Below are 27,402 nucleotides of genomic sequence, written 5' to 3'. Positions count from 1 at the left end.
AATCCCTTGAATTATTCGTCACCCCCACTGTACAGTCAAAAGGGTTTAATTAAGATTATACCTAAACTGCCTAGTGGTTTTCCCTACTTTTCTTCAGTAAGTCTGAATTTTGCAATATGGAGCTCATGATCTGAGTCACAGTCAGCTCCAGGTCTAGTTTTTACTGACTGTAGAGAGCATCTCCATCTTCAGCTGGAAAGAATATAATCAGACTGGTTTCAATATTGACCTTCTGGTGATGTCCTTGTCTAGAGTTGTAATTTCTGTTTTTGGAAGAGCGTGTTTGCTATGACAGGTGTGCTCTCTTGACAAAACTCTGTTAGCCTTTGCCCAGCTTCATTTTCAAGGCCAAACTTGCCTCTTAACTCCAGGTATCTCTTGACTTCCTACTTTTGCATTCCAGTCCCCTGTGATGAAAAAGGTATCTCTTTTTGGTATTAGTTCTAAAAGGTCTTGTAGGTCTTTATAGAACTGTTCAACTTCAGGTTCTTCAGCATTAGTGCTTGGGACATAGACTTGAATTACTGTGATGTTCAGTGGTTTGCCTTGGAAACAAACTGAGATCATTCTGTTGGTGAGATTGTACCCAAGTCCTGCTTTTCAGACTCTTGTTGATAATGAGGGCTACTCCATTTCTTTTAAGGAATTCTTGCCCACCGAAGTAAACATGATGGTCATCTGAATTAAATTCACCCATTCCCATCCATTTTAGTTCACTGGTTTCTAAGTTGTCAGTGTTTACGCTTGCCATCTCATGTTTGACCATGTCTGCTGCTATTACTAAGTCGCTTCAGTCGTGTCTGACTCCATGCAACCCCATAGATGGCAGCCCACCAGGCTCCCCCGTCCCTGGGATTCTCCAGGCAAGAACACTGGAGTGGGTTGCCATTTCCTTCTCCAATGCATGAAAGTGAAAAGTCAAAGTGAAGTCTAGTTCACCTTAATTCATGTACCTAACATTTCAGGTCCTATACTTCATTGTTCTTTACAGCATCAGACTTTCCTTTCAACACCAGAAACACCCACAACTAAGTGTTGTTTCCGCTTTGGCCCAGCCTCTTCCTTCTCTTTGGAGCTATTTCTCTGCTCTTCCCCAGTAGCATATGACATTCTCTGACCTGAAGGGCTCATCTTCCAGTGTCATGTCTTTTTTTGACTTTTCATAGTGTCCACAGAGTTCTCAAGGCAAGAACATTGGAATAGTTTGCCATTCGCTCCTCCAGTGAACCGTGTCTTGTCAGAACTCTCCACTGTGACCTGTCCTTCTCGGGTGGCCCTGCATGGCATGGCTCATGGCTTCATTGAGTTACACAAGCCCCTTTGCCACAGGACCACCATCCATGAAGGACTTGGCTTATATTAAGTGAACCTATCTCTAGGTTCGTCCTTTCACCTGTACCATGCTGTGTCAGTTACTGTGGCCTTACAGTGAGTCTTGAGGGCAGGCAGCTGCAGTCCTCCCACATGTTCTTCTCGGTCAGTAATGTACCGTCTCTTCTGGGTTTTTTGCTTCTCCATGTAAACTTTATCATCATTCTATCGATACCCACAAAATAGCTTGCTGGAATTTTGATTGGTATTGCATTGAATCTGTGGTTCAAAGTCAGGAAGAACTGACATCTTGACAGTATTGAGTCTTCCTATTCATGAATATGGAATATCTCCATTTATTTAGCTCTTCTTCAATTTTGTTCATTAGAATTTTTAGTTTTCCTCATAGGGATTTTGTGCATATTTTGTTAGATTCCTTCCCAAGTGTTTAGTTGTTTTGGGTGCCGATGTAAATGGTATTTTTTTCTTTTTAAATTTCAAATTCTATTTGTTGATGGTATATAGAAGTAATTAGCTTCTGTAGGTTAACCTTGTATCCTGCAACCTTGCTATAATTGTTTATTAGTTCTGGAAGCCTTTTTTGTCAGTTCTTCTGGATTTTGTTTCCTTTTTATCTTTACTGCATTAGCTTGGACTTGCAGTGGGATGTTCACAAGCAGTAATGACAGCAGACATCCTTGCCTTGTTCTTGCTCATAGTGAGAAAGCCCTTAGTTTTTCATTAAATGTTATGTTCGGGGTAGAATTTTTTTAGTTATTCCTCAAACTGCAGCAATTCCTCTGTATTTCCGTGAATGGGCATTGGAGCCACTCTGCTATTTTTATGTATATGTACTAAAGGGTATTTCAGACTTTATTGTAGACAGTCTGGTTGGCAGACTTAATGCCATTTTTTACACATATTCATAGTTATTTTCTTAGAGTTGCGTTAACAGATAGTCATTGAGTGTTCGGTGCCAGGAACCTGGTAAAAAGAAATAAAATAAGACATTTCTTCTTTCCATACAGAGCTGATAGTCTATAAATAGATAATAATGGTAATACAGTGTGGTAAGAGAAATTATGACAAAAGAAACAGATATGCATTGGAAGCATATATACCACTCACCTAACCATACTCAATTAGAGAGGTTTTCAGGAACATCTTCTGGAAAAAGCTTATAGGAAAAGCTTATTTGTTTTTAAGTTCCTTCAAGAAAAACATGCTAAGGTGAGTAGACACCTACCTTTAAGAGAGTTTGGAGATATAATAATGAGGTCCTGAGAGAAAAGAAAACTGCTTTTTAAAATTTTCCCATAAGGAATTTAAACTGTTTTTGAAAGCTGTAAAGAAATGTCCTTATGCCATAGGGGATAGTTTACTCAAAAAACTGATAAGACAAATCTTACTAATTAGAAATGGCCTTAAAGTAAAATTGATAATTTACCCTTACTAATTAATCAATAACCTCAGATATGGAGATGATACCACCCTTATGGCAGAAAGTGAAGAGGAACTAAAAAGCCTCTTGATGAAAGTGAAAATGGAGAGTGAAAAAGTTGGCTTAAAGCTCAACATTCAGAAAACGAAGATCATGGCATCTGGTCCCATCACTTCATGGGAAATAGATGTGGAAACAGTGTCAGAGTTTATTTTGGGGGGCTCCAAAATCACTGCAGATGGTGACTGCAGCGATGAAATTGAAAGACGCTTACTCCTTGGAAGAAAGGTTATGACCAACCTAGATAGCATATTCAAAAGCAGAGACATTACTTTGCTGACTAAGTTCCGTCTAGTCAAGGCTATGGTTTTCCCAGTGGTCATGTATGGATGTGAGAGTTGGACTGTGAAGAAGGCTGAGTGCTGAAGAATTGATGCTTTTGAACTGTGGTGCTGGAGAAGACTCTTGAGAGTCCCTTGGACTGCAAGGAGATCCAACCAATCCATTCTGAAGATGAGCCCTGGGATTTCTTTGGAAGGAATGATGTTAAAGCTGAAACTCCAGTACTTTGGCCACCTCATGCAAAGAGTTGACTCATTGGAAAAGACTGTGATGCTGGGAGGGATTTGGGGCAGGAGGAGAAGGGGATGACAGAGGATGAGATGGCTGGATGGCATCACTGACTCGATGGACGTGAGTCTGAGTGAACTCCGGGAGTTGGTGACGGACAGGGAGGCCTGGCATACTGCGATTCACGGGGTCGCAAAGAGTCGGACACGACTGAGGGACTGAACTGAACTGAACTGAATTAATAACTTATGGCAGAAAGTGAAAAAGAACTAAAGAGCCTCTTGATGAAAATGAAAGAGGAGAGTGAAAAAGTTGGCTTAAAGCTCAACGTTCGGAAAACTAAGATCATGGCATCCGGTCCCATCACTTCATGACAAATAGATGGGGAAACAGTGGAAGACTTTATTTTTCTGGGCTCAAAAATCACTGCAGATGGTGACTGCAGCCATGAAATTAAAAGACACTTACTCCTTGGAAGGGGAAGTTATGACCAACCTAAACAGCATATTAAAAAGCAGAGACATTACTTTGTCAACAAAGGTCCATCTAGTCAAGGCTGTGGTTTTTCCAGTGGTCATGTATGGATGTGAGAGTTGGACTATAAAGAAAGCTGAGCACTGAATAATTGATGCTTTTGAACTGTGGTGTTTTGAGAGGACTCTTGAGAGTCCCTTGGACTGCAGGGAAATCCAACCAGTCCATCCTAAAGGAGATCAGTCCTGGGTGTTCATTGGAAGGATGGATGTTGAAGCTGAAACTCCAATACTTTGGCCATCTGATGCAAAGAGCTGACTCATTTGAAAAGACCCTGATGCTGGGAAAGATTAAGGGTGGGAGGAGAAGGGGACAACAGAGGATGAGATGGCTGGATGGCATCACCAACTCAATGGACATGGGTTTGGGTGGACTCTGGGAGTTGGTGATGGACAGGGAGGCCTGGCGTGCTGCAGTTCATGGAGTCGCAAACAGTCGGACGTGACTGAGTGACTGAACTGAATTAATAACTTTATTCATTAATATGTACCATTAAGTAAGTGGAAAGGCAACAGTACAAACTGGGAGAAAATTTTTTTCTCCATCCATATGTGATACATATCTAGAACTTGTATCTAGACTATGTAAAGAACTCCTACAAATCAATAAGAACAATAAAAAAATAGGGAAAATACTTGAAGAGACCCTTCACAAAAGAAGATATCCAAATGTCTGTTAAACATATGAAAAACTGCTCACCATCATTACTCATCAGGAAAATGCCAATTCAGATCACAGTAACGTGCACTCTATACTCTCCATAATAGCTTAAGTGAAAACATGAAATATATTTAAGTGTTGACAAGGATGTGAAGCAGCTGGAAGCTCTGTATATTACTGGTGTGTATATGTTAGTTGTGCGGTCGTGTCCAACTCTAACCCCACGGACTGTAGCCCGGCAGCTTTCTCTGTCCATTGGATTCTGCAGGCAGGAATACTGGAGTGCATTGCCATTCCCTTCTCCAGAGGATCTTCTGACCCAGGGATCAAACCCTGGTCTCCTGCATTGCAGGCAGATGCTTTACTGTCGAGCTACAGGGAAGTCCTGTATTACTGGGGTGAGTGTAAATTATATAACTGCTTTAGAAGATCTTTAGTGATATCTTCTAAAGCAGAACATTTACCTATCCTGTGATTCAGGTATTCCACTCCTAGGTACATAGCAAACAGAAATTTGTTCACTGTTTGGTAAAAGATATATGTGCTGGACAGTTTTTATGCACTGTTGGTAGCGGTAACAAACTGGTAATGAAATTTGAAAACCTAGATGCCCATCAACAGCAGAATGGATCAGTTGTGGTGTATTTACACAGTGGAATATTTACATCAACAAAGATGCGTGTTCTGTTATTACATGCAACAATATAAGAGTCTTGTATACATAGCATTAAGGTCAAAGAACAAACAGAAAAAAAAATGATGTTTTGGATAATTCTAGTTGGGTGAAGAGCAGAAACAGGAAAAACGAATCCTGGTTGGTGGCAGCCTGGGTTGGGAGAGGGTAAAGCATAGGAGGGAGCATGAGTGGAGCTTTTCGATTTGATAATGTGCTCTTTCTTGATCTGGGTGCTGATGACACAGGTGTGTTGGGTTTTGAAAATATATAGCTGTGCACTTTTGATATATACAACTTCCTTTTTGTGTTATGTATTTTTTTTAAGTACTGGTTTTAATTTATAAGAAAACTGTGATAAATCTAAATTACTGGGAATTTTTTAGTTTCAAAATACAGAAATTTTAGCATAATTGTAGTCGTAAGTCAACTACTGCTAAACCTTTTTCTTAAAGTATTAATTTGAACTTCTTATTCATGCAACATATTTGCAAGGTCCGATTTTTACTATTATATGATATTATACTATATAAAACATTAAAATTTGTTTTTGTTAATTATAACTAAACTTGACAGATTAGTATATCTAACTGGGTGACTAGAAAAGATTTTCTATTTTAAATCTTAAGTGATTTCTTGTTAAGAAAGAAGGTGAGTGAAAGTGTGTTTTTGGTTATTTCTTACCCTCAGAGGAGGAACTGTAAGTAGCTGTTCTTATTCGTTCTTCTCTGCTTATCAGGAGAATGTTCTATTTCTATAGTATCTGGAGACATAATTATAACAGACAAACATGGCAATCTGTTATCAATTATTTTTTTAACAGTCAAGTCCATCATCTCCGGATCCAGCTAGCTTTCTTGGAGAAGATATTAGTACAAACTCCAATGGTCCAAAACCTGCAGAAGTTGTGCTAGATGATGACAGAGAAGATCTTTTTGCAGGTAATTGTAAATACCTTTTTTTTTTTTAAGTAATTGTCATTTGTAGCATATATCCTATCAGAAAATATTCTCTTAAAACAAAACTAACATTTTCTGTAAAGTACTATTGATGGCTTTTCTTGTTAACAACTTAGGAGGACAGGAAATTTTAGTTACTTTGCTTTGTGAAAAATAAAGACTGTTGCGAAAAGCACGAATATGATCCTTTCTGGTTTTAAGCGTTTGGAAATAAGTCACACTAATAATTTGATTATTTCAAGCAGTACTTGGACGCAAACTAATGGTTGTGGCATTCAGATTTTGAGAAATAGCAATGATTATATTCTTTCTTACTATTTACAATTTATCACAAAGCAAAATTAAACTCTGAACTTAAAAATTATTTATAATCTAAATATATTTGAAATCTGTTTTAATAAAAATGTTTCAGTATTTACCATGGGTTCCATTTTGATTCAGTTTTAGGTGAATAAATTGATGCTTCAGGAATTTTTTTTAATATGGGGGCAGGATTTGGTGTAGTCTCTTTCTACCTTTAAAAAATTGGACCCTCTTCAAAACAATTATCTGCTTTAAGATTAAAATTTAAATACAAATTAATGTTTGGCTATTAAAAAGCAGCATCTTCCTTAGAATTAATGGCACAAATAATTGCAATAGTAAATCTTCGTGTGTTTAAGAGCTTAATTTACCTAAACTGGCTTTCTTTGAGTTAAAGCTTGATAATGTATCCTCCCTCAGCTTTTATAGTGGTTGAATATTGAAACCATCATGTATTTTTTTAGTACAAGTATATTTAAAAATACAGTCCTCTATGACAGAGGTCCATATAACTTCCTGTTTAGTGTATGAAAAGTTTTCACTGCAGATGAATTCATGTCTTTTATGAGTTCATGTCAGAAAATTAAAATGTGAAGACAATCATTTACCCAGCCACCTTCCCACCCTTTTCTGTAGCTACCTAACAACTTAGTGTATAATGACAGTTAACCAAAATTGTAATACTCCTTTTTCTTTTCTTTCATTGACTTTTTCCCAGGAGATCCTTAGAAGTTTCCTCATGGCATTTATGTTTTAATCTGAAAGATGACAAAAGTAGCTGCTAATCTAAAATTGTGGTTATTCCTCTAATAGTAGAGGGTCATAAATAGAACACTTACATTATCCATCTTATTAAAGAGTCTTTAGGTCTCAGACTTCTATGTTCATGAGTGTGCTAAGACTCTAAAGCAGAACTCTGGGTCTATGCATAGGAAAGATGGTTTTCTTGTTTACAGTGTGCCCTGCTGATCAGTCTGCCACGTCAGCGCTGTGCAGTGATATTTGCCCACGAAGCTCAACTAGAAAAGTCTTTTCTGTGTTAGTGTACCTAGTGCAGAGTATACTAAACATAGTGATTGATCCATGGTTAGTGTCAGGGTTTCTGTTTGCTTTTAAGGAGAAACAGAGATGAAGCAATAAAAATAGTCATCTGTTTCTTTTGTTATCCGCAGACACTTTTTATGCTTTATCTTTTATCTTAAACTCAGCTACATTTCATAATGACATCATTAGGTTTCCTAAGACCTGTATAAGAGAAGAAACTATAGGTATTGCTCTAGTGACTTAGCCATTCTGGTTTTAAAACCATAATGAGATTAGATTGTAATTGGTATGTATGCCAATATACTTTGGGTAGCATTTCAAATACTATTATTATGTCAGAAGTGGCATCAGAAAAAGTTCAAGCATGACTTTGTTACTGTTATTAGCTTACTTACAGGATGTTCACCAAACATGGGTAACTAGAGAGCCCCTTTCCACCATCAGTACCATCCTGCGCTAAGCTTCACTGAACACATTTTAGGAAACTGTCCTAGAGGAATAAGTGAGGGTGAGCAAGTTGCCAGTGTTGAAATTGTCCTAGACTTTTAGAACTTGCTTCTGCCAGGGTAGTTAGTGTATTTCACTTAACGCTTTTCAGCAGATTATACCAAATCCAAAGTTTAAGGAGTATTCCTTTGTTTGAAAAATTCTCTGGTGTCTGTGGTATGAGTGAAATGTTACTTAGCTGAAATTGACACAATCAGTTTACACTTACCTTCAAAGTGTCTCTTTCAAGGAAATTTTAATCTTTATACTTAGCATATATGGGACTTTTTTCTGTAAATAAAGAAAAACTTTGACTTATTTTTTTTATTGAGGTATAGTTGATATACAATATCATAAGTTTCAGGTGTACAATATAGTGACTTTCAAGTTTATACTCCATTTATAGTTTTAGAATGTTGGCTGTATTCCCTGTGATGTACAATATATCCTTGTAGATTATTTATTTTATGCATAGTAGTTTGTACCTCTTAATTCAAAGAAGTAGTAAATTTAAGAGGTATCTTACTGCTTCACGTAAATAACATATATGTTATTACTGACATACTTCTTGAGGTATTAAAATGGCTCACTGTCTATTGTTACTACCTTCTCAAACTCTGAGGAATCTAAGAACCTCAGGTTAGAAACCACTGATCTCATCCTGTTTCACTTACAGTCCTGCCTGCCTTTTCTTGGTATCAGTTCTGTAAACCAGCAGAACTGTGGGTATTATTTTGGCCACTGATTATAAATTTTACTTTTCTAGCTTTGCTTTTAACTTACTCAGTTATGATTGATTCCTGAACAATATGGGTTTGAAATGCTCAGGTCCACTAATACGCATTTTTTAAAATTAGTAAATACTACAGTACAACGTGATCGGAGGTTGATTGAATCCAAGAATGCGGAACCTCTAAAACAGAGGAGCCATGTATATGGAAGGCCCAAATATAAGTTAGACTCAGAGTTTTGACTGTGTAGAGAGTTGGTGGCCCTAACCCCCATGTTGTTCAAGGGTCAACTGTGTTTCATTTTTGTGGACTACTTCCCTCATTTTTTAAATCCATTCATATCTTTTCAATTCAGTTTCATAAAATATTCCCTATTTTCCCCAGCCTAGATTATTCTCTCCCATCTCAACTCAAGTTATAGTTTTTTCCTATAGTTCATATAGCAGTTAAACGTTTTGTTATGCTCTTTATATTGTTTTCTTGGCTGTTATTTGTCTTTGTTGTTTAACATTCCACATGCTTATATCTTGTTTTCCCAACTAGATTATAAACTCCCTGAGGGCAGGTATGATACTTTACGTTTTTGTGTGTTTCTTCATTGCCTTTAGCACAATGTTGCATAGCTTTTAGACACTCAGTTTATTGATTTGTTTTGTTGATAAATATATTTAGTTTTAGATTTTTAAAATGAACAAGCACTTTAAATGAAAACCGAAACACCTATTGCTTTGTGTATATTTGTGTATTCAGCTGCTGCTGCTAAGTCGCTTCAGTCGTGTCCGACTCTGTGCGACCCCATGGACTGTAGCCCACCGGGCTCCTCCGTCCATGGGATTTTCCAGGCAAGAGTACTGGAGTGGGGTGCCATTGCCTTCTCCAGTGTATTCAGCTAATATCCTGTAATCTTTAGCAGTTAATTGCTTTAGATTACTTTGTGGACTTTGCATAACAAATTTTTAATCCCAGTTGGGATAGTTCTGAGCAGCTCTCTGCTATAAAGTTTGTGTTTGTGTGTATAAAAGAATCATAATGTTAGCCTGAATACAAGATTTTGGAAGGTAAGTTACCACAAGTGTTAGATATATTATAGATCCAAACACAAATGAATGTGGAATTATTCACATCATTGCTTTCCTTCTAGCTTTATCCCTACCACTAGTATAGATAACTATGTTGACTTAAACTGGAATTCTTCCTAAAATCAACAAAGTCACTGTTGGTTTTAAAGTTTTAAATAAACCACTAAGGAAGGATTCATAAATTATTTATAACAATTATTTTAAAATAATATTTTGATATTATGGGTCATATAAAAATGTTTCATAATTCGTTGCCTGCTCTGCTTGTTACCAGTATCCTCAACTAACTTGTTTAATTTGTATCTAGAAGCTACAGAGGAAGTTTCTCTGGACAGTCCAGAAAGGGAACCTATACTCTCCTCAGAACCTTCTCCTGCAGTCACACCTGTGACCCCCACAACACTCATTGCTCCCAGAATTGAATCAAAGAGTATGTCGGCTCCTGTGATCTTTGATAGATCCAGGGACGAGGTATGGAAAAATGTTTATATTCTAAATTAATAGGTAAATAATACTTTTTTTTGTTCCCCGCCCAGCATTTCTCTGCTGTCTGTCATTTGTAATCAAAGCCTTTTAGACATTTCCAAAAAGAACACTAAAGAGGTTGGATGATTTGGTTTCTAAATTTATCCCCACACTTTTTAATCCAATAACTTGAATACATCACTTTCCTTCTCAAGTCAGGCAGTTTGTCATTTGTGATCTTACTGTAGTAATCCCATGGACTTAGGCACCTGGCCGGCTACAGTTCATGTGGTCGCAGAGTCGGACAGGACTGAGCGACTGACACTGTGTTCACAGAGCAGGGGATGTGTAGTGAGTGGAGGGGAAGCGTGAGGGCCTTAATGATGCTGTTTTTTCTTGATCTCGGTTCTAGTTACAGAGATGTGTTTACTTTGTAAAAGTTATTGAGCTGTATACCTAGGATTTATATGCTTTACGTATGTTACAGTTCAGGTAAGGCTTACTTTCAAAAATCTGTGTAGTAGGGCAACTTTGAAAAACATTATCATTAGAAAAACATACTTTTCTGAAGTCTTGGAATATTAATGTTGTTTTTAAATTTTGAAAGATCGAACAGTTCCTGTGTTTTCTTCTTGAAAATGACAAGCCATTCCCTCAGAACTACTGTTAACAGGGATTGCTTACTTGCAATGGCATAAAAAGTGCTTCTCTGTAGCCTCATGGATTTATCATTTTCTTACTTCTTTTCTCAGTGAGCTTTGTATTGCTTTTATTGGCTTCAGGAAGAACATGTGTTTACTAGGTAATTAGAGAAATCATGATGCTCAAGTTGCTTATAATAATTTCTGCAAGTATGTAGGATTCTTTTGGCAAAAGTAATGGCTACTTCCTGGTTTTTAAAGAGGAGAGATACAGCTTTGAAAAATAGTAATATTAAAAATAAGGAATTATCTTCATAATCTGCATCTGAAGATTGAACAAAAATATTCCACAGTATTCCTCCAGAAGTTTTCTTTACATCTGAGGAGTCGGAGGAACACAAGATTTTCTGTTACTTCTCCTAATTATCTTTTTCCTGTTGTCTTTGTGTGTGTGTATATTTTTCACATAGACAGGAAATGTAAAAGCTTTCATTGATTTTCAGAAATAGAGTGCTGAGTGACTCTGAAATTGTTTCATGTGGCAGTGATCCTAATAAAAGATAGATGGTAAAAATTATACTTATTACTATTATGATGATAATACAAATTGGGATCTTTAATACAAAAAAATTTTCCTAGATTGAAGAAGAAGCAAATGGAGATGTTTTTGATATAGAAATTGGTGTATCAGATCCAGAGAAAGTTGGTGAGTCAACATTTATTATATTTTGTACTTGCTGCTTTTTAATAATTAACTTGGTTGTTAATGTGCTGTTTTTCTTAACTACATGCATTGTTACAATATTAAAATTGGTGCTTCTAATTTTTAAACTTGTGGCAGCTTGGTGGTTTGTTTTTCCCCCCAGCTTTATTGAGAAATAATTGACAAATAAAAATGGTGTATATTTAGGATGTATGCACATCACAGTTATCATAATGTGATTAGCTTAATATTTTATGAAATGATTACCACAATCAAGTTAATATATTACCTCACATAGTTACCTTGTGTGTTAAGCTTATGATTTTTAATAGCTTGGCTTTTCTTATAGGTGATGGCATGAACGCTTACATGGCTTATAGAGTAACGACAAAGGTAAGCCTTTTGCTCCTCTAAAAAAATACTGAGCCCTCACTGTGTAGTATGAGGATACCACAGTGATTAAAGTGTACGTGATCACTGTCTTTACAAGGTTATCATCCAGTAAAAGTTGCACATAAATAGTCAGAGTGAGTCGTGAGTGGTTTGGTAGAGAGAGTGTTCTGGGAGGCTATGCAGGAAGGGATCTAATCCAGACAAAGTAGAAGTGTTGCGGGTGGGAAAGGGGGCAAAGCGATTTGCTTGTATAAAAGCCAGAAATGAGAAAACATTGTGCTTTCTGGGACCTGCAGGAAGTGGTGCCAGATTAAATTGTTTGGCAGTAAGCCTGCCTTTATTATGAACAGCCACATTAGGAATTGTATGATGGAAAACCATTGAAGTTCAAACAAGAGTATGGCACATTGAGATTTTTATTCTAGAAAGCTTTCTCTGACTCAGTTTGGATTGGGAGGATAAAAGTGTCAGGTCACTTCCCTGGTGGTCCACTGGTTAAGACTCTGTGCTTCCACTGCTGGGGCGTATGTGAGTTCAATCCCTGGTCAGGGAACTAAGATTCCATGTGCTGCACAGTGTGGCCAAAATAAAAAGAAAGGTCAGGATCTCTAGTTGAGGCAGTTGAGCCAGTTGCAATTCTTAAAGGGATTGTAGACCTTCAAATCTTAAAGACAGGGGGTCTGCAGCAGTCCTACTGTGAGAAGTGATACTTAGGAATTGGTTCTGGGGATGAGTGAAGAAAATGGTTTCTTGAGTTATATAAGAGGTGTGATCAGTAGAGCTTGGATGTAAGAAGTGAGGAAGGAGGGAAACCTGAGTCTTTGTCTAGAGGAACTCTGTGCTTGTTGGAATGATCCTGGAGAAAAGGCAGTACAAAGAGAGGAACACAGTATGGAGTGAAATCTGTTAATTCATTAAACAGATACTTATTTATATACCTTGGAGTCAGGCTGTCTTCCAAAAGCTAGAATATAATAGTAAACAGTACAGAGAAGTTCCCTTCACTTTTCCAGCAGGGGAAAATATGGTGAAATTGAGATGGCAGTGCAATTTAAATGGAGGTTTTCCCTTGGACTATGTATCAGACTGAAGCCCAGTGGAGATTTAGGCTAGAGGTAAAGATCAGAAATTAAGAATCATTAGCATAAATACAGGTAGAGTCAGTGAGATGAGTTAAGTGTAGAATAAAGCAGGTGTTTTCTGTAAAAAAAAAAAAACACAAAAAAACAGCAACAACTGTGATTTGGGGTTTTTTCAGTTGTTAGAAATCTTTGTTTCACATTAGTTAGCTACTCTACATTTTTTTTGCGGTGTAGACCTCTGTGTGTGTGTGTGTGTATGCATGTTCACAATTATGTATTACATTAATTTTTAAATAATTTTTCAGTATTCAAAATTTGAAATACCTCTTCTTCACTTGTAGACTTCTCTTTCCATGTTCAGCAAAAGTGAATTTTCAGTTAAAAGAAGATTTAGTGACTTCCTCGGTTTGCATAGCAAATTAGCAAGCAAGTATTTACATGTTGGTTATATTGTGCCCCCAGCTCCAGAAAAGAGTATAGTAGGTAAGTATAAGTCTTTAAAAATTGATTTTTGTTACTGGTACTAGTTCTATTTTGATTGTGTGGATTTGTGTATTCCATGATCACACACTATCATGACATATCAATGTCTTAAGAGATACTGAATTTAAATATTATATTTGTGATAGTCATTTATCAACTGAAGAGTATATAGCTAAAAATTTTGTTTTCTAATACCTAAGGATTTTGATTTATACAATGTGATGATGTTAAATATTAAGTTGGAATTTAGCAAGATGAAGGCAATTAAAAACTTTCAGGGTAGTTAGAGTACCTTATTACTGAGTAACATTTAGAGAATATTTAATATTATTAGCATATTAACATTTTTCTGAGGACTTGAAGATGTTCCATGCTCAGCTATACATTGTACAAAAAGATTTGATCTAGCCTTGCTCGCACAGGAGCTATTTAAACTCATTTTATTACATACCTCAATTTAACATTTAAAAACATTTCACTTTTACAGGTAATAAAGCCTTACTTAGTTAAGAATATGCAGAATATTACAAAAGAGGAAAACCTCTATTGTCCCACCATTAAAATTTTGTTGTATTTTTTCCACTCTTTCTTTTCAGTGATAGATTTTTGGTGTTCTCTCAGGAGAAGTTGAGTGCACATCCTCCTTCTCCATCTTCTTGAACCAATGTCCCAGTCATAGGTTTTTATATAAATCAATTTTATATATATATAAGATTGTTATTCTGAAATATATTTGAAATATAAGTTTCATTCTAAGTTACTATTTTTACCTCTTTAAACATTTGATTTGAAAAGCAGTTTTATCTGTATCTTTTATGATTTTGAAACCTTGATATATTCAAAAGCATTTTTATATTCTTCTTCATTTTTAAAATTCAAAGATCTAGTATAGTTCTTCAGCTTTTTCGTCTCAAGACACCTTGTGTATTCAGATTTATTGAAGGGCCTCAAAGAGCTTTTGCTTTTGGAGCTATATCTCTTGATACTTACACGTGAGAATTTTAAAATTGTGTTTATTAATTGACTTAAAAATAAGAAACTGATAACCTGTTATTAACAAATAAGGTTTTTGAGAAAAATTATTTTTGTAAGGCAAAAAAGTGGTAAGAATGGCTTGCCTTTTTTGTTTTTTACAGTTTTGCAAAATCTTTAATTTCTGACTTCATAGAAAATAGCTTTATTTTCACATCTGCTTCTGCACTCTATCTTTTGTAGTACAGCACAGCATATAACTTTAGGAAAGTTCCACTGAGTTCTCAATGAAAGAATGAGAGTAAAAAATACAAAAATAACAGTGTGGTGTATTATGAAGATAGATTTCTGTACACATCCCTTGCCACTCCTCAAAAAGGTCTCAGAATGCTTCCAGATATTCTAACCATGCTTTGTGAACTGCTGCTGCTGCTAAGTCGCTTCAGTCGTGTCTGACTCTGTGCGACCCCATAGACGGCAGCCCACCAGGCTCTGCCGTCCCTGGGATTCTCCAGGCAAGAACACTGGAGTGGGTTGCCATTTCCTTCTCCAATGCATGAAAGGGAAAAGTAAAAGTGAAGTCGCTCAGTCATGTCTGACTCTCAGCAACCCCATGGACTGCAGCCTACCAGGGTCCTCCGCCCATGGGATTTTCCAGGCAAGAGTACTGGAGTGGGGTGCCATTGCCTTCTCCGTGTCAACTGCTAGTCTAGTTAATAATTTTATTTCTCTAAACTGTTGCAGTGGTATCCTTTGGCCTCCCATTATCTGTGTAGTGAACTTGTTTCATTTATCATAAATTATTTATTATTAATATCCTTTTTTCTTTAGCTTTAAGTTGTACAACTGTTTTTAATATATCAAAAGAGGAAAAACAAAATAATTTTTCTCATTTTGGTGACTAGATACACTAGTCTTTAAACATTGAGCCAGGGAAAAAAAAATTTTTTAACTCAATTTTCATGCCAAGTTTATTGTGTTTCAAACTAATATTTTCCTCTAATAATCTTCAACTGTCCACCAATTATTAGCTTGAAAAGATTGGAAGAATTTGAGGCAACCATATAAAATGCAGTTTAAAAAAAGATATAAGTAAAGAGATTAGCAGGAAAAATAAATGTAGTTAAATAAAAGATAAAGTCAAGTTAGTTTCCTCTAAATGTGTGCATAAAGTCTGAGCTATTATTAAAGGTAGATAATAAATTGTTCTGTGAAGTTCTTGGCAGAAAATCAAGTAGAGAAGTAGTCATTTTTAAAATTTCATGTTGTCCATCAGTTTTTAAAAATGAATACATTAACTAAGAAAAAATTTGCACATGACTTTATTTTTTAAATTCAAAGAGGTTCTGTGAAAGAGCTCATTATTTCAGCTGTTATAAAGCCAGATACAATAAATAAACAAGAACATGTTCTTAAAATCTGTGGCAGTGGAAGTACTTAGCATATTCACAGATTATACTTATTTTTCTAGTACTAAAGTAAAGACTTAATTATTGCTCATAAGAGAGAAAAATATCAAATGAGCTTAAACTCATGAATTTGAACTCCATTATGCATATTGCAATCAAACACATTTTAATTTACCAGGAGTATAATATATATCAAGTAAAATAAGGATTCCAAACTGGAAAACTACAGACATAGCTCAACCTCTGCTTTATCTGTTTACATTAAAAGTACTTGCCAAGTATATATATTAATTTGTCAAACATATGATACTAGTTATAATTTTTGACACTTTTTTGTCAAGTTCAAATATATTTTAAATTATTCAGAAAGTGAAAGTGTTAATTACTCAGTTGCATCTGACTCTGTGACCCCATGAGCTGTGTAGCCTGCCAGACTCCTCTTTCCTTGGAATTCTCCAGACAAGAACACTGGCATGGGTAGCCATTCCCTTCTCCAGGGGATCTTCCCAACTTAGGGATTGAACCTGGGTCTCCTGCATTGCAGGTAGATTCTTTACCATCTCTGAGCCACCAGGGAAGCCAAATTATGCAGAAATTATTTTAAAAGAATGTTTCTCGGTAGTAGAAAATCGTGACTCTCATTCAATTTTTTCAAAGGCATGACCAAGGTCAAGGTGGGTAAAGAAGATTCATCATCCACAGAATTTGTAGAAAAAAGGAGAGCAGCTCTTGAAAGGTAATTCTAATCAGCTATGTTTATTACTCTTATGTTTTTTCAGTAATATAAGTCTGATTCCATTAAGTGGCACAAGTATATTATTAAATATGAAAATTCTGAAGTACCACTCGATTACTCTTAAGAGTGCTATGAGCTTTTTTAAAGAAAATTGGTCCATTAAAAAGTATGGTACTGTCATCTTGTTCTGTTTCTATTAATTCTCATAACAAAGTGATACTTGTCTTTATCTACATTAATTTTTCTTTTGAATAGTTAGTGATATTGAAATATTATTAAATACAATGAAAAATTAGGTTTGTGCTCCCTCCTTCAATTCTTTATAGTTGATTGTGATTTGAAAGTACAAAAGGGTTAGTCAGTGCTTGAACTGACTGTATAGTTAAAGGCTGATAGATACATATGCTGTACCTTCTTTTATGCTTCTTGACCTGACACATTTCCTATAGCTCTGAAGACTTGTGTCCATTGTGGCCAACTCAAAGAGAAATGGATGGGAGGAATCTACTCCCAGAATCTTAACATTTCTTCCTTTCTGTGCTGAAAATGTGAGAAAACAAGTTCAAAACTGTCTTAAAGTTCACCTTATAGTTGGTAATTACCTAGATTTAAAATACTTGCTACTATCATAGGGTTTTTTTTGTTTTTATTTTTAATCAAATTTGCTTATTTGTTTTATTTTCTCTCTTGGCTTAAAATTAGTGGTTAGAGTAGATAAGGACAGTTTTTAGGAAATAGCATATATATCTACTGGGTATAAATTAGTTTTTAAAACTCTTTTTGAGACAACATATTTCTGGATTTTAGTAATAAATTATTTCAGTTTTTAAAAAATGCCACAGTAAAGTCAGGTTTGAACAATTCATAATAAGAAAAGCTAGTGTGTAACTCAAAATCTTATGTTAGAGAAGACTTAAAAGATGAGATTATGTCTGTGAGACTAGCAGTCACTCTGGAAAAAGATTTAAATTGCATCAATAGAAGTTTAATTTAGGCATTAGAACTGATTCTGTTGTGAAAGAATTTGTAGACTGAGTATGTTTAAGAATAAAGATAGATAATGTACTGCCTTGATTTCACTTAGTTCTTCCTGAAAGTATAACCATGACCTTTTGAGAAGCCTTTCCAGTCCTGTTTTTCTGTGAGTAAATTTGAAATATTTTGGATGACATCCTTGATAAGAAACTTAATGAAGATTTATTGTACCAAGGACATATTTGGTTGTCCACTCACCTTTTCTTTTAACTTGAATGCATTGCATAGTACTTAAACCGTACTTTCATTCACTATGTAACACTGAGGAGAGTTTTAAGGAAGTATCGAAGCTTGACCTAGTGTATTTGTGAAGATAGTTTTTTGACTAGTAAATATTGCTTGTTAAATACTATCAATACCTTAGTATAATTTGCAGTAGTGATGAAGCGTATTATGAGTTCATTGTACATTAGAAAAGATAACTAAAGAAAATGCAGGTGTAAAGGTACAGAAACAGAGGAACTGGAATGATTTTTATTGTGAGTTTTCTGTGGCATTTCTTAAAATTTAAACATTTAGGCATTTCTGTGGGATATACGACCTAGTTGGATCTGGCGGGTCAAGGATGTATTTCTTCGTATATGCTCTAGTAGTCATTTACATAGTTATTTATTTGTTGAACTTTGAGAATCCAGATGACTGTCTTGAGCAAAAGGATTAATATCTGGTGTTAAAATATGAGAAGAGAAAGGGAGTGGTTAACCCAAACGTTCCTTCTGTGCCACACTCAGTAAGCAGAAACTACGTCTTCTAAGTATCCTAAAGATAGCTCACTTGATTTTCTTAGGAGTGCTTCGTGTGTTACCTTATGAGCATATTGAGTTTGTTTTATAGTAAGGATACACTTCTCTAAATATAAACTGAGAAATGTAAAGTAGCATGAAGTAGTGTATAGGGTTTTAGAATCCTTTCTGTGTTGAAACCGGCACTCCATTATGCACTGCACACTATCTGTGAGGTCTTGGACCAGTTATTTAACCTAAATTCATTGTTCCTTTTCTCTAAAAATGTAAGTGTATCATAATACGTACCTGCAAACCCAGCTGGCAAAGCCTCAACAGTTAAGTGTAGATTGATTAACCCACTCATATCAGAAGGTTTGGAGGTAGGCAGGTGTTTAATGTTATCAAATTCATCGGGAAATCCTGTTGTTTCCTTTTGATATCTGGACAACAGATTTTTCACCTGTTCACTACTAGTTGAAACGTCTGAATTAACTTCAGTAGACTCCGCGTTGATCTCCCTGTTTCCATCTTTGTACCTCTAATCTTTTTTTAATATAACCACCAGTGTCATCTGTTTAAAACATGAATCATCCCCACTCATACACGCATCTAATTTCATTCAATAAAAGCCATAATCCTTATAATGACCTATAAAATCTTCCATGACATGCACTGCTCACTCTGTTACGTACTTGATCTCATATCTTCCTTGATCACTGTGCTTTAGGCCACACTCACCTTTTTGCTGCTCCTCAAAGATCCCAGGCATTTTCTCACCTGGGTTTTCACTCCCCTATCCTCTGTAGCACATCCTATAAAGCTTTTGCTCCTGGGGTATCCGCATGGCTAATTCCATTACCTGTTTAAAATTCAGGCATTCAGGTATCACCTTTTCTGACCTATTCTATTTAAATTGCCATCAACCACTGATCCCATTGGGTTTCCCTAGTAGCTCAGTTGGTAAAGAATCCCCTGGAGAAGGGATAGGCTACCCACTCCATTATTCTGGCCTGGAGAATTCCACGGACTACATAGTCTATGGGGTTGCAAAGAGTCGGACATGACTGAGCAACTTTCACTTTCACTGATCCCATTTACTTGTCCTTTCTCTACTTGTCTTTTCGTTTCTCCACAGCATTTGCCATCTTATCTCATATTACATAATTTTTATGATTTGTTGTCTGTCTTCTTTTTCTAATATAAGCTTCAGTAGGAAAGGAATCTTGTTCTCTTTTGTTCATTGATACATTTTGAGTACTCAGAACAGTAACTGATGTGTAGTAAATGCTCAAGATATGTTTGTTGAATGAACAAATGAATGTCATCAGAGACCCAGCTTCTTTTTGCCTTCTTGGTCTCTCTCTGTTATCTTTGAGTCTAAAGCAAGAGAAATATCTTTAACTCTGTTTCTCTCAGGCATTTTGTATAACCTGCTTTATTTTGTTTTGGTAAGTAAGTAGAAACTTGAAAGCGACCCCATGGACTATAGCCCTCCAGGCTTCTCTGTCCATGGAATTCTCCAGGCAAGAATGCTGGAGTGGGTTGCCAAGGGATCTTCCAGACCCAGGCGTCAAACCCAGGTCTCCTGCATTGCAGGCAGATTCTTTACCATCTCAGCCACCAGGGAAGCAGTTGAAAGCCCTTAGTGATTATAAATATACTGATAACCTTTCCTTAGCACAAATCTTAAGAACTAACTGCTGACCACTTCTTGCAGAGTCTGACACTTACTTTTCATCAGTTCCAAGCATCTTTCACTTATGTCTTCCTTCAGTGTCTGTTCTGCTCCCCAATACCTCTTTTTTATTGTATTTTCAGTGTGTTCTTCCCACATTCGTTTTTGTTCATCTTTCTTCTACCTGTCTATAGCCTTCTCTGACCTTAATTCTGAATTGGTGTATAGTTACAAGTAGTTAATCAATTAAAAATCCGTTTTATGTTTCTTTTCTTAATTTTAACATTATATATGTTTAATAGCTTTTTAAAGTGGTTAATTGCTCTTTATTTTCATGTAACTCTTAAGAAAGTTCTATTGTCTTTTTCTAGAACATAGTTTTTCAATGTCGATTCCTCAAAATGCTAGTATGTTTTAAGGTGAAAAAAAGAAATCTACTGTCAGTTGAGGTTTATTAATATAGGCTTTAACAAAGTTAAACCAGATCTTTTTCCTGCAGTACTTCTCACAGCATTTAATATGCTGCTATTCACTATGAATCTTAAAGGAATATGTACATAATATATCTCAAACTTTCTTGGTTATAGAAACACTCTTTTTCTTGGAATATTGCATGAGACTAGTATTCTCACTTAGTAGAACTCAAAAATTCTCACTAGAACTCACTTTAAAAAGTTATTTTAGAATATAAGGAGTATTAGCTATTTCCATTTACGTTTGAAATACTGCAGTTTTTCTTAAAGGTTGTGTACTAGATGTTTTGTCTTCCTTGGTTGTTCATTTTATGAATGTCTTAAGTGCTTGCTACTTACCAGCTGTTTTGTGCACTCAGATGAACAACTTATGCAAACTGCTTTTAAACAGTACACAGTCCTAAACAACTTAATAACTCAGCTAGAGTAGCACTAGAGAACTTCAGTGTTAAAATTAAGTAAAATTCCAGTGGAAAAGTTCAACATTTCTCAAACTTACAGGATTAGTGTTCCTACTGTACTGTTTTTTAGTTTCATAAACTAAGCGGCAAATATTTTTTTAAAATACCACTTCTATTATAATGACCCCTTACGTGAGCTGTTGACTTAAAATGAAGTTTAATATGGTAAGTATTTTATTTAAATATATAAAAACAGAAGTTAACGTTTGAGCTTTTATTTTTTTTCCCCAGAAACTCTTAGGCATATTCTATAATCTGTTCTGTGTAAATAGAATAAAGGCATATTAACTGTTAGGCAAATTATTATAATTGAAACATTAATGCATGTAATTATTAATCTGGGGAAAGAGCAATTTTTAAAAAATGGGATTAGATAAGTAGCAGTGATTCAAATAGTGGAATTTTTTCTCTTATGAAAAAAGGATTGGTAATTTATTGTGACTGTCAGAGTTTGACCTTTTCTCGTAAAGGAAAATTACTAAAGTAAGCTGATAATGATTTAATAGTGATGTTTCTGTTTACTTTTTATTTTATGTGATGTCGTATAAGGAAAACATCAAAAATAGCAAAACCCTAGAAATAGAAATGTTGCAAAAATTTCGTCCTTATCAAATGAGGATCAAAACTGACTTGATAATTTAAATCTACTGCCAAGGGGGAAAAAATTGGTAGGCTATTCTCCATTTTGGTAATGATGGCAATTAAAAAAATAGTTTGGACTAATTAGTAATACATATATTACTAGAGTATATATAATAATGACTGGGGACATACTGACCTGCCAAAAGATAGAGTTGTTTGACAAACTTAGATATGTACCCTAACTCTAATATTTTGCAATGAGAAGTTTGGTAAGTAATTTCACATCTCTCCATTCCTACCCCTACCCCACTACCGTGCCTCTTTTTACATAATTATAGATTTTCAAAAGATGAGTGCAAAGCTTTTTAATTATTAAATTACTGTAAAATTCTACATAATTAGAATGAAAGCAAACTGATAGGAAGCAAACAGAAAGCATCTTTTTTAAATTTTTAAATATTCTTTTGTTGAAATAAGATTTAAAATAAGATGCTACTGATAAATAAAGGAGCATTTTATTCTTAAATCTAGGTATCTTCAAAGAACAGTAAAGCATCCAACTTTACTACAGGATCCTGATTTAAGGCAGTTCTTAGAAAGTTCGGAGGTACTATTTCTACTTTAAATTTTTATATGTAAATGTTCTCTTTTATGATTATCAGTGTAGTAATTATATATAAGTATAGGTATTCAGTAAACAACTGCATTAATAAATGGAATAAAGCAATGTGTTGTGGGGGTTTTTTTTGCTTAGTGCTTTAATTACTTAACTAAATTCATAGCAAAATATCATCTTCATATCAATAATTGTAGGATGATTATTCTCTTTCTTGAAATATAGTAAAACCAGATTTAAAAGAATAGCTTACAAATAGTCTAGTTCTGAATACCCTAAGTCATTGTTTAGACATTGTGTTGAAATAAGTTTATTCAGATCTCATTTTAGAGATAGTTGAATGTGGGTTTGTATATCTACATTCTAATAGTCTTATTAAGGTTTTGAAATGGAAATGTGTGATTTGAAAGAGCTTAATTATAACCATGCTGATCTTTATATTTGGCACATTTTATCCTCTAATTGTTACCATATGAGATATTTTTAATTTTCTTGAACTCCAGAATTGTTTAAAAAAAAAAAAAAATTCCAAATCGTACAGCCCTGACTAAGCATAAGGAGATTTTTCTCAAGACTTTCTCCTTTTTTCCTTTTAAACAGTTTATATCTGCTAGCAAACAGGTGGCCAGTGTTAAGGTGCTTGGCAATTTCTTAATATATTTTGACAAACAGAGTGTTGTTCCATCTAAATGTAAACGTGCAGAAGAAAAACAAATGGAAAGTCTATTTTTTAAGTTTTCCTTTGAGAATGTACAAGTAGTGTATTTGAGAAATTAGATCTCACTATTGAAATGTATGAGAGTGAAGAAAATACAACCTCCTTTTTTTCTTTTCTTTTTTTTTCGGGGGTGTTATGTGGGGGCAGTCCCTTTTGTGGCCAGTTAAACCTCTAGGCTTTTAACCGGTTTGTTTGCCCTTATTTGTCATTCAATTCCAGCTGCCTAGAGCAGTTAATACACAGGCTCTGAGTGGAGCAGGAATATTGAGGATGGTGAACAAGGCTGCCGACGCTGTCAACAAAATGACAATCAAGATGAATGAATCGGATGCAGTAAGAGCTGATTTTTCGACTTGAATAATGAGATGAATTAATGAGCCCAACAATTGCATTTTAAAGCTGTACAAGTAGAAAATAGGATATTAATTTGCTTATTGAGTGTAGTTCTCAGCACATCAGTTGACCACCATGGTTATACATGGTTAATTCGTTACTTTAAAACAAGGAATGTAGCTTGCTATTGGTAACCTAATTTACACTGGTTTGTTCTGGCTAAATTAGCTCCATTTTTCATTTTTCTCTTAGTGGTTTGAAGAAAAGCAGCAGCAATTTGAAAATCTGGATCAGCAACTTAGGAAACTTCATGCCAGTGTTGAAGCCTTGGTCTGTCATAGAAAAGGTTTGTTTGTCTTGTTATTTATATGTTTAACACTGTAAGTTAATTCAGATATTTTATTAAATTTTATTAAAAATGATTATTTTAAAGTTGTGAAATGAATGTGATCATTTTAAAGTTTTAAGAGGATGTTTTCTGTTTCAACTTTGTTACTTAATATTTTTTGTTGTATTTTAATCTTCTAGTTTAGAAGGAGAAAAATCTTAGGTTCGTAAAAGTATATTTTGAATTTTAGATTAAAACTGCTTGATAATTAACTCTGTGTGTGTTAAGCATATATTGAATGAATGAAGATGTCTTATTGGTAACTCAAAGAATGAAATTCAAAAATTGATATTTGAAATTTGTCTTTAAAATGTAGTTTTGTGCCTATGTTTCCTAAAGAACTGTGAAGCATTTGCTTCATTTTTCAGCCACAATATTTAAAAACCCAGAAAGGGGAGTGTTTAAAATTCATTTTAAAATTGAGTTCTAATTTTTTGTTCCATTGTGAGATGTTTTTGGTTTTATTTTTAAAGAATACATGACTTCTAGAACTACCTTTCTGAAACACTTAGTAAGTAATTATCTTTCTAGAATACTTTCTAAACCACTTAGTAAATAATTTATTACCTGTAAGTGCCATTATCAGTAATACATTGCAAAAAAAAGTAATTACAAAAATCTACTAATATATTACTTATTGAAAGTGGTTTATAACAGTTTTTGCTATTTATATTCTCTTCGGGAACATTTTATGGTTCTTTAAGAGAACTTCATGAAATGGAGAGCAACAGAGCAAATCCAGGCAAAGTAATCGTTAGTTCTCGACATCTGTTTTTCTGTTTGATGTGTTTAAAATGATCACATTCAAAAATACTTAATATTTCACTAAGCATTGGTGTTGCACACAAAGAAAAAAAGAACAAGATTTATGTGAATTATATATACAGTTTTGCCTTGTTTTCTTCCTGTGTGCTAAATAATAATCTCATAAAAATTGCTATTTTCAATGATAAATACATGTTTAAAGGCCAGATAATGTAATACAAATCAATTGTGAGTGTTCCCAGTGCTTTCCATAAAAAAATATTTATTTTTTGTCTTTTTTAGGACTAGACAGAGAAGCACTTAAGAGGAGAATGGAAAGGGAGATTATTATATTAAATTTTTAAACATAGTTTATACCCTAGGAGTATAGGCAGTGTACTTCTAAATTTTCAGTACAGCTCTGAACAGTTGACATTTATATGTCCAAGGCATTTTAATGACTGTTTTTTCATGTTATTATTTTTAAATATGTTTTTTATTTTTTAATTGGAGCATATTGCTTTACAGTGTAAATATTTGAGCAGCTTGTAAATAGATAAAATTTAAAGAGAATGTAAAATATCAGTGCAATATTTAAGAACTTCACTAGTGAACACTAAAAATGAATGCTTTTCTATTTCAGAACTTTCAGCCAACACAGCTGCCTTTGCTAAAAGTGCTGCCATGTTAGGTAATTCTGAAGATCATACTGCTCTATCTAGAGCTTTGTCTCAGCTTGCAGAGGTTGAGGAGAAGATAGACCAGTTACATCAAGAACAAGCTTTTGCTGACTTTTATATGTTTTCAGAACTACTTAGTGACTACATTCGTCTTATTGCTGCAGTGAAAGTAAGCTTTATTTTGTAATCTTCCTTGAATTTTTCGTACTTCACTTTTTTGCTTATAAGAAGAATATGATTTCCTATTAGGCATGCATTTAAGTATGTAAATTACATGACTATACTAATATGTATAAAATAATTTCAAGATGATTATTCATAACTTAATATTCTCTTCCCCATGGCTTAATACCATAGACAGAATTGATGTTTTTTAAGGGATCCAAGGATGCCAAATACGGTAAAACCAATACATACTTACTTACATATTTACATATAGAAATTTGCAACTAAATCAGACAAAACCAGAACTGACTGACTGTTGCATGAATATATTTAATGGTGACTTTAGCATGAATTTAGACTCTAAGAAAACATTTTGTGTGGTCATCATGTATTTCTAGATGACATGGGGCTAGATTAGATAAAGAACTGTGTTTTCAAGTTGTAATGTTTGAGGATGAGCAGTCTTAAGTTTCTGAATAATTGAGAAAGTAATCATGTTAACTAATAAAAATTAGTCTTTTACAGATATCTCCAATATTCAGATAATTGAACTGTTATTTTGTCTATTACATGTTTTGGAATATACTTTTTAAGATCTTATAGTGTCTTTGAAGTATTGTTACGAACATTAGTTATGGAATAAGGGGAACTGGAAGCTTACTTTGAATTCAGACATCTAGAAAGTTAATGCAACCTTGTTCCTTGCTTTCTTACACAAAAGTTTTTCAGCTTAAGTCTGATCAGATTGATATTCATCTATAATCAGAACATTGATGCATTGCATCTTCTAGGTGATTCTGTTCTCAGGCTAATGACGGTTATTGCTAGAGGGTTCTTAGCACTGCATAGAGGCTCCTTCTTAGGTTTAGGATTCGCTAAATTACCAGTTTTGTTTGTATTTACTCTTAGATGTCACTCTTCATATTCCTGGTGGTTAATTTTTCTTTTCAGTTATTTAAAGATGTTGATATAGTTATTAGAGTATACTTCATTTTAAATAGGCAACTTGTGATACACAGAAGTTCAGTTTATAGATAATGGTTCCTGTTTCTCTGCTACGTACTCTCACCTCGTTTCAGAACTCCCACTAGCATGAGAGCTGTTGTTAGGAAGAATAACACCTCCAGAAAAAAACCTGTGGGTTCAGAAAGGGACACTTGGCACTGTCTGAGAGGTAGTACATGCTGAGAAGAGCTAACCTGGGAGAAGACTCCCTCTCAGTGTTATTCTTCCTGTGTGATGGATGCTCATCCTTCAAAAACAGCTTGTCTCATACTGCCTCTACCTTCTTACTGGATTTTTGCATCTCATGAAGTCACAGTTATATTCACATCCCAGAATGTTTCCTACAGCACACTGACACTGAAGAATGTACCACAGTCAACTAAGTCTTTGAGATAATGTTTGTGATATCCCTGTCTTGTGGATTCAGTGTACATTTTAAAAGCTCAAGACTGTCCAGTAGTAAAAAAAGTGAAATAGACATTTTGTTTAATCTGGAGGCTTCCAAATTCATATGAACAGGAATTCTTTTCCACTTAATGTCCTTGCACATATATGGAACACCCTTTGGGAAATACTAAATTAGTATGGTCTGTGGTCAAGTTATACATTAAGATGCATAAAGCTGTTTGAGATTGATTTTCTACTGAAACCTAGCCCAACTCTATTTCATAAAGGAGTTGAGAAATTATGAATGACATAATTTTTTTGGTCTTTATTTTTTGTTTGTTTTTAAATTTAAACTAATTTGTTTGTATTTGAATAAGTAATACATGCATAGAATAATTTTAGCAGTCCTAAAGGGTAAATTTCTTTTCTACCTAAGACCTCTAATCTTTCTTCCCTCAGTCAGATACTGTGAGGTGTCTTAACAGAATTAGCCATGCATGTGTATGAAACTAATTTTCTTTTTTTTCCTTTCTATCTCTTTTTCTCAACCACCTTTTTCTCTCCATTCATCTCTTCCTTCTTCAAAAAGAAGCATACTATATGCACAGTTCTTTGCCTGTTTTTTTACCCACTCCATTTCTAAGAGATCTGTTTATCAGTTTAGGTAAATATATGTTGTAATCTTTTAAAGGTTAATCATAGTCTGTCATTTAGCATATAGATAGACCTTGAATTATTTG

At 34.6% G+C, this 27,402-nt stretch overlaps 1 protein-coding gene across 1 annotated transcript in view; it reads left to right on the top strand.

The window, feature by feature from the left end:
• The window catches only part of SNX2 (sorting nexin 2), a 61,437-nt gene that overhangs the window by 24,078 nt on the left and 9,957 nt on the right, over positions 1 to 27,402 (top strand). Inside the window, exons 2-11 of the mRNA XM_052643212.1 lie at positions 6,013 to 6,130; positions 10,099 to 10,262; positions 11,537 to 11,603; positions 11,950 to 11,993; positions 13,417 to 13,558; positions 16,597 to 16,675; positions 22,158 to 22,233; positions 23,180 to 23,293; positions 23,546 to 23,639; positions 25,069 to 25,274. Coding sequence (XP_052499172.1) covers positions 6,013 to 6,130; positions 10,099 to 10,262; positions 11,537 to 11,603; positions 11,950 to 11,993; positions 13,417 to 13,558; positions 16,597 to 16,675; positions 22,158 to 22,233; positions 23,180 to 23,293; positions 23,546 to 23,639; positions 25,069 to 25,274 — 1,104 coding nt within the window. The remainder of the gene's footprint in view (positions 1 to 6,012; positions 6,131 to 10,098; positions 10,263 to 11,536; positions 11,604 to 11,949; positions 11,994 to 13,416; positions 13,559 to 16,596; positions 16,676 to 22,157; positions 22,234 to 23,179; positions 23,294 to 23,545; positions 23,640 to 25,068; positions 25,275 to 27,402) is intronic.

The sequence above is a fragment of the Budorcas taxicolor genome, chromosome 7 (assembly GCF_023091745.1).
Source record: "Budorcas taxicolor isolate Tak-1 chromosome 7, Takin1.1, whole genome shotgun sequence".
Classification (NCBI taxonomy): Eukaryota; Metazoa; Chordata; class Mammalia; order Artiodactyla; family Bovidae; genus Budorcas; species Budorcas taxicolor.
This window is presented reverse-complemented; position numbering and strand designations above follow the sequence as displayed.